The 11,575-nt window shown below is 40.3% G+C and overlaps 1 protein-coding gene across 1 annotated transcript; it reads left to right on the top strand.

The window, feature by feature from the left end:
* The first annotated feature begins 7,152 nt into the window (after window positions 1–7,152).
* On the top strand, window positions 7,153–9,573 carry LOC116137712 (pentatricopeptide repeat-containing protein At1g09900). Its single transcript, XM_031423399.1, has 2 exons — window positions 7,153–7,218; window positions 7,400–9,573. The coding sequence occupies exon 2, from the start codon at window positions 7,408–7,410 to the stop codon at window positions 9,271–9,273; it is 1,866 nt and encodes a 621-aa protein (XP_031279259.1). The 5' UTR covers window positions 7,153–7,218; window positions 7,400–7,407; the 3' UTR covers window positions 9,274–9,573.
* Window positions 9,574–11,575: the final 2,002 nt, after the last annotated feature.

Genomic DNA, 11,575 nt, shown 5'->3' with positions numbered 1-11,575 from the left:
TCTTGCCAACCTCCTTGGTAAGCCTGGCCACTGTCATTTGGAGCTCTTTAACCTCCTCTCTCGTCTTCTCCAGCTCGGCCTTCTGAAAATCCATCGTGCGAAGCGCAGCATTTCTCTCTGACAAATACTGGTTCGTCTGAATGGTGGAAAAGTCCATCTCTACAAGTGTAGCCTCCAAATCCCGTTTCAGTCGCACGTTCTCTTCTCTCAGCTCGACGAGCCCATCAGCGGCTCCTAGTTGAGTCTTCTGCTGGGCCAAGTATATGGCGAGCAGGGACTGCATAGCAAAGGGAACAGGGGGTTAAATTCATTTTCATTAAAAAAGTGAGGGAAATATAAGAAAGTCCTCAACGAGGACGAACCCTCTTACATAGCTTTGCAGCTGAAATGCCATGGTCATCAAGTCCACAGGGTTAGAGGCAACGAACTATTCAAAAGCCTCTGCGAGCTGACACTCTAGCAGGGTGAACATCACCAGCTGCAAGTGCTCCAGAAGTTGCCTCATAGCATCCAGCACAGGCGTGCCAGTTCCTGCAGCAGGTGGCATCTCACTCACTGTTTCTTTGCCCGCTCTCCTCCCAGGAGCCGCGACCTCCTCTTGCCCCTCATGCGAACCCTCTAGGGCAAGTGTAATGCCGGTTGTGTGCCTAAGGGGCCCTCCCAAGCGAAAGGTCTGGTAAGGCTGCGACCCCCCAGGCTAAACGCCCAAGCCTTTCGGCTCAGACTCTGACTCCTCGACCTGAAGCTGTTTCCTTTTCTTAGACTTCTGGGCCACAGTCTTCTGCTTAGGATGAGCAGCCGCAAGCTGGGGAGCATCCGCTGGCTGAGTTGGCCCCCCCGCCAGCGTTTCGTCGGTGTTCCTCCGACGGGGGGACTGCTGGGGCTTACCCCGGCTGGTCCTGTCACGCCGACCCAAGGAAAGGTGAACCCCCTAGCTCTCAACGACCTGGGCACTTTGGGTGGCATGGTCGCTGCATGCAAATATCGTTAACAAAACAATTCGCTGCATGCAAAAAATAAGATTGGTTAAGGTTACGGACACTTACTCGGTAAGGATTCTAAGGTCGCTTCGGAATAAAGAAGTCGTACTTCCTTAAATTAGCAGTTGTCACGAGCAGTTTCGCGTCGCGACTTTGATCGAGCAGAAGACCGAAAGCGGTTATTCTGTTAAAGTTAGTGAGAGCTAACAACCTGGTCGTTTTATTTACTGCGAAGAAACGGAAGAGTTCGTTAGCAAAGATTAAAAGAAAGGAAATTCACTAAGAAAAAGAAGGGAAGACCTACTCTGCTCCCTAAAATGGAAAATGCCATCATAATGGAAAAGAAAAATTTTGTCTCATACGCCCCGACATTACTAGGGTAATTGTGTATGTCTCCCTCGATCGTATATCACTTCAAGAGGTAATAAGAGTCATTGTCTTTGCTCTTTTTTAAATAGTACGAGCAGGCGAGCTCTAGCGCAGTCAACTCGTTGAGACCGTTCTCGCCACACGTAATATACATAGCGACATCTATCATATACGCGTTGGACGTCAGCTGTAAAGGTGCGACCCCGAAGTGATCGAGGATCGACCTTATGAAGGGATGGAAGGAAATTAGCTCTCCACACTTGAATATATTCTCGGAGATCCCAACCATTCCCTCTGGCAGATTCCGAGCTGTATACATCCTGTGTTGGTAGACGTCTACACTAATTGAGTATTGGTCAACCGCTTTCTGAATTTCCTCTCCTGTGGCCACCGATTGAATTTCTTGCTAGGGGCCCGCTGGAGCGTCTTGCACCGGTGAGCTCGTTCCCTCGTCTGTTCCTCGCTGAAGGGTCCATCTCTTCTGCGGTATAAAAAAGAGCGACATGCAAGGATTACTCAATCGTCGTACAAACTTTCGTACGATAACGTGGAAGAAAAGATAAACATAATGTGTCTTCCTTAAACCCTAGGAATCCTTGGGGACCGCCCCCAAAGATTCAAACCCTAGAGGAAAGCCGTTCTCCGTTCGACCGCCCACATAAACCCATTGTTATCACATGGTTATCTAAAAAACAGAAAAAAGAAAAGTAATGGAAGGATCTTCTTTACCTTTTGGGTGTGGGGATTGAACTTCCTATTACAAACATCAAATGCGTACCAACTCGAAGGATGAGAGATCTGGTCTCGCGAAAGCTTCTTGCTCTTTTTGAAAAAGTGAGTGTTGTGACATTGCTTAAGGTGAGTCTGAGATTTTATAGTGGAGGAAGTGGCGATTGGTTTTCCCAAAGCCAAACGACGTTTGGACGGAAATCATCTCTCGTCGTTGATCGCGACCACATGTCATCAATCAGCGGGAATGAGTAACCATCACGCTTTGAGAAATCCAATCGTCGCTTCTCTCCATTGAAATAATCGAGCGACGGCTCGTTTCCCTCCTCCACATTAAATACGCTCTCATCCACTTATATTTAATGCGCATGGTTGACACTTATTGCGCATAAGACATGTTTGTTAGAGTAAAAGGTACTTCATTAATGGATTAGTTACCAAGCACAACAGATGACATTTGAAGAGGTCGTTGGGGCAGAACACTCTTCATCGCATGTCAGTTGTGGACCGATGTGACTCCTTGCCTTCAGCAAAATATGCTAAGTATAACTAGGTTGCGGACCTTGGTTAAGATAAAAGGCGCATCAATACGGCACTGAATAGGGTCTGGCCCAGGTCGTTGACCTTGCGGAAGAAGACCATATCAGGTCACTCGTAAGGAAGTGTCTTGCGACCTCTTTGTAGCCAGGTTGGATCGATTAGGCGTCGTTCGGAACATATCAAATCAAGGCATAATTGTGAAGTTCTCAAGGTTCGATTCTTAAACCTTAAAAACTAGGGAACTTCTGTTATGCCTGAAAAAGTAGGGTTGATGCAAAGTTTTGTCAGCATGGGGTGGTAAGAACTTAGGAAGGTTCCACGACCGTTTAGATGCAGCCACGTCGCATGATGACGTGAGTGGCATGCCCCTGTCAGTGCAGTGGGTGAATGCCAGGTTAGCAGATGGTTGGAAATTGTCCATGTGTCCAATCGCTGCACAAGTCGAGGAAATCACTTGGGCAGGTGAACAATGGGACGCAGAGAATGATTTGCACTGTACCCACCCACTCACAGATTTAGTAATCATTACCTTGATTCATCCCACTATAAATAGAGGACTCCTTTCTCATTTGCGGGATTGACTGATTTCACTCTAGAACAACTTACTCTCTCTGTCTCTTGTATTCTCTAAGCTGTAACTCAGCTCGCTGAATGCGACCTGACCTTACTCTCATTAATACAATATCAGTAGACGTAGGATTCACTTTTGAGCGTCCGAACCACTTTAAACATTGCCTTTCACTCTTTTATTTAACTAAATATTCTCATATCGCGTGTGACTTCTAAGCCCGCTTAGCATTTCTCACGTGTGAATAGTTGGTGTCAAAATCGAGCATCAACACATTTATTGTGTTTAAAGTTGTAATGTATTAAGAATTTTAACTTTTTGATCTATAAGGGCTTGTAAAATTTTAGATATGTTTGATGATAATTTAAATAAGAGTATACAACTTTTTCCTCAACTAGACTTGACAAAATGGGCATGTGGGTCAGGTACAGGTCAGGTCCAAATGGGTGCAAGTCTCATGGGTATGGACCTAAACGGATCGCTTTAAAGGGTCTAAAATATTGGACCTGCACCTACCCTATGCGCATACGAGTGGACCTGCAGGTATCTGTATTGTTCATAGCAGTTTCAAAATTATGACAATTACATCCCCAAAATTCCAGCAGTTTTCAAAATTCCTACAGATTTCATTTTACCCCCATAATTAACTACTCTAAATTCAATTTAATTCACCACAAAAGTTCACAACCAACTCAATTTCTCATTAATTTAAGACCAGAAAACATATAGAAAAGATGAACTTCAATATCTAAAGAAACAAATAAGAATAGTTACGTATACAAATTCATTTATTCAAATAGTTAAAGTCTCCTAATGGAGCTACCAAATACAAAGGCCAATTAAACTACATATACCAGGACCAGCTTATTGTTCTTCCATTAATATTCAAATAAACAATATTATCTTAGTAATCACCATTTGAATCATAGATTAAGATATATAAACAATCGGTCTATAAGTGGAATCAAAAATAAAAAAACAACAGCTGCACTGATGAAGATGTAACTACAGCCTGCAGGTGCAACAAAACTAAACAGAATTTATTCTTTTTAAACTATTTCACAATTTTGATCTTCATAACTCCTAACATAAAACCAACCATCAAGTTATATGTACATAAACTGCCAGCAAGCCAAGATTATCATCGGCTTAATTTATTCTCGGGAGATCATCTCACTTGAAGATATATAGGCGATGTAGAATCAGAAACCATCTTCATTGATCATTCGATCATTATTCCTCGTATCTCATAGTTTTTCAGTTTCTTGGGTCTCTTATAGTACTTCAACAAGACAGAGCAGCAAACTAATTTATTTATTCGGTTTTCATGTTGCTAATTAGTGGTAGACACCTATGAGGCAGTGAAATATTCTTTGGCTCTTTGCTAGTAAGTGAAAGAAAGAATTTTGGCAGAGGTTCCACCAGCAATCTCTTTCTATCTTGGAATTTATTCCCCAAAATACGGGGTACCAACGGGTACACTCGGCCCCCCCGTAGAAAAACCGGAGGGGGTCGGGTGCGGGTCCAATTTTCACGGGTCCACAAGATTTAACTTGTATCCTACGTTATTTACTCGGGTACAGACCAACTCGTGGGTTCAGACCCATTTTGCCAGGTATACCCTTAACACATATCTGTTAGTAATTTTCATTAAATACAACATATATTTGTTGTAAAGGTGAAGATACTCTTAATTGTTTGACTTATTTTTTTTTATTAAGATTAAATTACAAATTTGTCCCTAATTTTTTCTCCTTTCTTTTTCTTTCCTCTCTCAATCGCACTTGGCCACTTTTTTCTCGTCCCCCTCTCTTTTCTTTTCTTCCTTTTTTTTCACTCTTCCCATTTTTTCTCTCTTTACCACCCACTTCCCTTACCCCACCCATTAACACAACAATGTCAATTCCTTCCAGATCTAAGATGAGGCACATCACACTGTTGTCGTCGTCAACCACCCAAAACGGCGGTGGCCGCCTGGTCACCTAGTCAAGCAAGATTTGTCTTCTCAAAACCCTTGAAAAACTCACCAAATCAAACCCACCACCCTCTCAAATCACCATTGATCTCTAAACCTTCAACTCTATCAACTCGGCACCAATGTTTTTTTAAAACCTGCTTGGCCCAGTCGGTGGAATCTAGACCCAAGACATTCATTGGGCCGAGTTACAAATTTTACTATTCATCAAAAACCCTAGAAATTAAGATGACAATCGATGAACAATTGAAGGATGGGATGTTGGAGGTTTTGAAAAGGAAGGGCCGGTGAGTGGAAAGGTAGCAATAGAGGTGATTTTCGGTGAGTGAAACGACCAAAAATAGTAAAAATAAATAGGCAACAACAACAAGCTGTTGCCGGCGATTAGCGAGGCGAATGGGGGTGTGGTGAGATGGGTTTTGGTCAAGAGGCTAGGAGGAGAGTTTTGATTGTGATAGGGTGTTGTCGACGTTGAAAAAAGACCATATTTGACTTGGGTTATCGACGTTGGCGATGTAATTTGGGGTGTTTTTGTAATATTTTAAACCTATAGGGACTTATGGGAATTTTAGGGGTGTTTTTATTGGATTTCAAACTTTCTTACATACTGATATCACCGGTTTGACCTATCGATCAAATCGATTCAACCGGTTAACCTGGGACTCGACCATTTTGTCAGGTTTCACCCTTGGCCAGGTTTTAAAACCTTGCTTTGCACTTAACTTAAATTTCACCCACTCCTAGGTCTTTGGAAACATATGAGAAGTGGAAATCAATTGGGATTGAAAAAGCCAGGATTGTGATTAAGAAAGTTGACTTGGTTAAGGAGCAGACTGATTGGATTATGGAAGTTCTCAGAGATTTTGCAAATGGGAATTGATTAATGTATTTAGTTATCATTTTGGGTTTTGATATTTGTACAGATAGTGTTAGGGTTTAAGTTATTGTTAGAGTTTAAGTTTGAATTTGTGTAATCCTATTTGTAGTCCTGGAAAATGGAAGTTCTAGTGTAATTTGATGCAACTATACCTGTGAGAATTAAGATGTCAAAGAAATAAGAAAAAGAGAGGAGAAGGGAGGGAAAAGAAAAAGAAGAAAAAGGAGAAGCGGTTGGCCAAATTTGCAAAAGAGAAAAAAAAAAAATTAAAGAAAGAAAAGAAGAGAAAAGGAGAGAAAAGAAGAAGAATAAAGAAAGGAAGAAAAGAGGAGGGAAAGAAGAATAAAGAAAAGCAGAGAAAAGAAGAAGAAGAGGAGAAGACGAAGGCGAAGACGCTACATTTGGTACACTTTTTTTAATAGGATTTCTAAAATCCTATTCTGAATACATTTTATGATAGAATTCTGAGAATGTGTGTCGTTTCGGTGGCCGCGGTGACAGTGGCTGCTGGCAGGTGATAGTGGCTTAGGTGAGTGGATATGTTTTTGTTAATTTATAAACTTTTATTGTGAAAGGTAATTGTTAAATGTTTTGAGTTGAATATGATAAGATTGAATTTTGAATTGAATAGTCAATATTAAAATATACACATTTTTCATTGAATTAGATAGGATAACAAAATAGAATAGAGTATAAAAAGTATACCAAACGCTGCCAATTAAGATTTTGATTTTTTATGCATGATGTTAATTGACTATCCTACCCTTCCTTATAACTAACTTTTGACCATCCTGGATTATTCACAATGAAATTTACTAATGGATCTGTGCTGTGGCTTGTGAGTAGTAAAGTTGTATTTTGAAATTTTTTGGGTGAGAAAGTGTCGTTAGACCATTATTTGGGTGGGAAAAAGTCGTTACTCTAAATGATTTAAGTCAGTGCAGCCGAAAGGCCCACGGTTCACACGAAGAGGTGGACTATAGGAATTCTGTTTTGATGTACAAGCCCAGCCTTAATCTGGTCCAGTTGGGCTCCTTGCTGCTCCCACTTTCTAGACCTCCACCCCACCTTTAAATTTCCAAAAGCCAGAACCAGAGTGTCACAAACTGGATAAGCAACAACACGGCCGCACTACTTTGTCTGTAGCTTCTCCATTTCATCTCTCCAAACCATTCTCAGAGTAAGCTTCATCATTATCTCTCTGGATTTATTTTTACCATCTATAACCCTTTTGAAGATTTATTGTTATTCTGTTACTAAACCCTCGCTAAACCCTTCACTTGAAAATTGCCCTTTTACCTGTACTCATTTTATTTAAAGCATGAACGTTTGAACATTAATCTTTTTCTATTCACAAGTAGGTGAAAGTATGGATTTGATTGTACCTACGAATCATGTCCATGAAGGGTTTTGCTCATTTCAACATTTTCATGGAGAAAGTACACGAAATTGTAGTTTTTTTAGTGCTAGGCGTGGCGCTTATAAAGTTGGTATCAAATTAAGTTCTAAGAAAGTTTATGTGCGGTACAAGGCTCCCTTTCTTGTTCAGTCTGCTGATAGTTTTGATTGTAAAAAGCGTAAACCTCAAGGGTTTCAAAAGCAAACGCGGGTTTTTGCTGTTTCAAAGAATGAAACACTTAGTTCTAATGCTAAACTGAAAAAAGTTCAGAAATCCCCACATGGGCATCTGTTCAATGGTCATATTTCTTCGAGTCAGGAGAATTCTTCTCATAATTTTGAGGAATTTGAGAGTAATAATCATCTTCGTCGGCTGGTTAGAAATGGGGAATTAGAAGAAGGGTTTAAGTTTCTTGAAAGCATGGTTTATCATGGTGATATTCCTGATATAATCCCTTGCACGAGTTTAATTCGTGGATTCTGTAAGGTTGGTAAGACTAGGAAGGCAACTAGAGTTATGGAGATTATAGAAGATTCTGGGGCTGTTCCTGATGTCATAACTTACAATGTTTTGATTAGTGGGTATTGCAAGTCAGGGGAGATTGATAATGCTTTTCGTCTTTTGGATCGAATGAGTGTAGCTCCTGATGTTGTTACATATAATACTATTTTGCGTACCTTATGTGATAGTGGGAAGTTGAGTCTAGCCATGAAAGTTCTTAATAGACAGTTGGAGAGGGAATGCTTTCCCGATGTAATCACTTATACCATATTAATTGAAGCAACTTGCAAGGAAAGTGGTGTTGGTCAGGCAATGAAGCTCTTTGATGAGATGAGGAGTAGAGGATGCAAACCTGATGTGGTTACCTACAATGTTCTTGTCAATGGAATTTGTAAGGAAGGAAGGTTGGATGAAGCAATCAAATTCTTGAATGACATGCCATCTTTTGGATGCCAACCTAATGTGATTACACATAATATTATTTTACGTAGCATGTGTAGCACTGGTAGGTGGATGGATGCAGAGAGACTATTAGCTGAAATGGTTCGGAATGGATGCTCTCCTAGTGTTGTTACATTCAATATATTGATTAATTTCTTGTGTCGAAAGCGTTTATTGGGTCGAGCAATTGATGTATTGGAGAAGATGCATAAGTATGGATGTACTCCAAATTCCTTAAGTTACAACCCATTGCTCCATGGTTTCTGCAAAGAAAAGAATATGGAAAGGGCTATTGAGTATTTAGAAATTATGGTGTCCAGGGGTTGTTACCCTGATATTGTGACCTATAATACTCTCCTCACTGCATTATGCAAAGATGGGAAGGTTGATGTTGCAGTTGAGATACTTAACCAGCTTAGTACCAAGTTTTGTTCGCCCGTTTTGATCACTTACAACACAGTTATTGATGGGCTCTCAAAGGTGGGGAAAACAGAACAAGCTATGAAACTTTTGAATGAGATGTGCGGAAAGGGTCTCAAGCCTGATGCAATTACCTACTCTTCCCTTGTTGGTGGGCTTAGTAGAGAAGGCAAGGTTGATGAAGCAATTAAGCTTTTCCGTGATCTGGATAGATTAAGCATCAGGCCTAATGTAATTACCTACAATTATATAATGTCATCACTTTGTAAGGCTCGGCAGACAGACCGTGCAATTGACTTCTTGGCGGACATGGTAATGAGGGGTTGTAAACCCACGGAAACTACATATACCATTCTCATTGAAGGCATAGCTTATGAAGGTTTAGCCAAGGAGGCTTTGGAGCTATTAAATCAACTGTGCTCCAAAGGAGTTGTGAAGAAAAGCTCAGCAGAACAGGTGGCAGTCAAGATGTAGCCTACCGTCAGTAGCATCTTTCGTTTTTAGTTGGCTGGTAACTAGTAATCTGTGTATGGAGTTTCTGTAGCTTTGTGTTGGCAATATACATAATTTTGTATTAGTTTATTTTCTATTTTTCGTAGCTTTTCTCTGAAGAGTGAAAATTCAAGTTCATTTTTGGCAGATAGTCTATGTAACCTTTCTATTTAGTCTTAGGACTTGGGTTGTAACTTGTACCGATGAACATTCACTACACTTGCATGTCTATCCTGATCTGTTGCTGATCACACTTAAGAAATTTGCCTTTTATTGTTTCAAGTGGTTTTGTTGGTTGGTTTGGATATAAGAATGATTTGTGCTGAAGTAATTTGTGGCATCTCAAAATCACATCCATTCTTTGTATTGTCTCTCCATGGCGGTGGGCCGGGTGTTGTATTGGTTTCTTTTCTTCAAGATGTCCTGCGTTACCGCTCCCTCGAACGACCTGAGATTGTTTAGTCGGAATGGGTAGTATGGTATATGCGTAGTCTACAAATTTCACCATGAGATGAGACGGTAATTATTTAATGATTTATGCTTTTTCTAAATAAAAAATTAATATAAACAAAAAGAAAGGAAGTTTTTATCATATATGAATCCAATGTTTTGAAACCTGGCCTGGTCGGTTGACTCGTTGAACCAGGACCCGGAAGCTTCAATAGGCTGGGTTTATGCTTTTTCTATTCACCCAAAACCCTAGGATTTGAGAGGCTGATCGGCGATCAATTGACGGCTGAAATCATGGGGCTTTTGAAGATAAAGGGCCGGTGAATGCAATGGTGTTGACGGCGTTGATTTCCGGTGAGTAAATCGATTGAAAATCGAACAAATCTGGCAACGGTAACAATGAGATTTTGTCGGCGATTGACGAGGTTAACGAGGGTGGGGTGAGGTGGGTTTTGGTCGGGAGGAAGAGAGTAGTAATTCCTGGGTGATGGGGAGGGTTTTCGACGCCGGCGTGGATGAGATCTGGCCTGGAATGCCGACGCCAGCGTCAGTCAGATCTGGCCGAAATCGAACCTATTTCGGCCAGATCTTGGGTAGATTTTAATGGAAATGGGCTCAAGGGATGATTGGGGTTGCATCTGGGGTGTCGCCGCCGCCAATCAGTCGCCGATCGATTTGCATTTGGGGTGTGTTTGATAAAGTTTAAATATATAAGGACTTACATGTAATTTTTAGGGATGTATTTGCTTAATTTTAAAAGTTTTTGTTAACCGGTTCAACCTGGGACCCGGAAACTTTGTTGGGTTTCATCCCGGGTTGGGTTTTAAAACATTGTATGAATCTTTGTTATATGGATGTATTACAAACATTTTTAAAGTTCATGTTGATGTAGCGTTGAATTAAGAGTAAGTTATATTTAGGTAAAAGAAAAGATTGGTCACGAGGTAAACGCATTTAGTGGTATAAAAAACTCGAAACAAATCATCATTGAATGATCTGATGGTAAAAAAAGCAAAAGAGAATTTAACATGATCTCTTAAGTTTGAATCTCTTTGATGGTAAAAGAACAAGAGGAGAATCTAAAATGGTCTCCCAAATTCGAGTTCACTTGAAGGTAAAAGAATAAAAGGAAGATCTAACATGATTTCTCGAGTTTGAATCTTTACAATTGCTAGTAAGAGTGATCACTAGAGCTTTTACTTGACCGATAGTTTCAGGGTCTTGGAAGATTAGTCGAACACCCACGGTCATTTTAAAAAAAAAAAAAAAAAAAAAAAAAAACCCTGAATAACATCATGTTACTCAATGAAAGCCATAGAAACATAAATAGAATGTTGAAAATTTCCCCAGAAATAAATAAAAACTAGCAGAAACGAGTGTATGATGAAGTGACAAGTGCCTTGTGAAAGGTTGAATGAGATTCGAAAAGGGAACTTTATCAGCCATATGAATTCGAGTCAGGAAAGATATCAACGCCATACGACAGTACGGGGACCATATGAATACGTGAAGTTTTTGAATGGTATCAGTGATTTGCACACGGATATCCTTTTATTTATTAGCTTTCAATAATTCTTAAACAATAAACAACAAATACATCTCATTCACGTATTCAGTATAATTCAAGAATTTTTGCCATGATTAGTGATATAATCCCCCAATTAACAACCTAAAATCTGCCAGCCCCTGGATTAAAGGGTTGTTTTTGGAAATAAGATTATCAACTTACACACCATGACTGTTCAGAAGACAACTAAGCGGAAGTTGGATTTGATGGGATCATTCATGATACTCTCCCTTGTATTCTTCTTTTTGTTACAAAAGGAATGCCTCC

Source organism: Pistacia vera, unplaced genomic scaffold (assembly GCF_008641045.1).
Source record: "Pistacia vera cultivar Batoury unplaced genomic scaffold, PisVer_v2 Contig332, whole genome shotgun sequence".
Lineage (NCBI taxonomy): Eukaryota > Viridiplantae > Streptophyta > Magnoliopsida > Sapindales > Anacardiaceae > Pistacia > Pistacia vera.
Note: the sequence above shows the minus strand (reverse complement) of the source record. Positions and strands in the feature narration are given on the sequence as shown.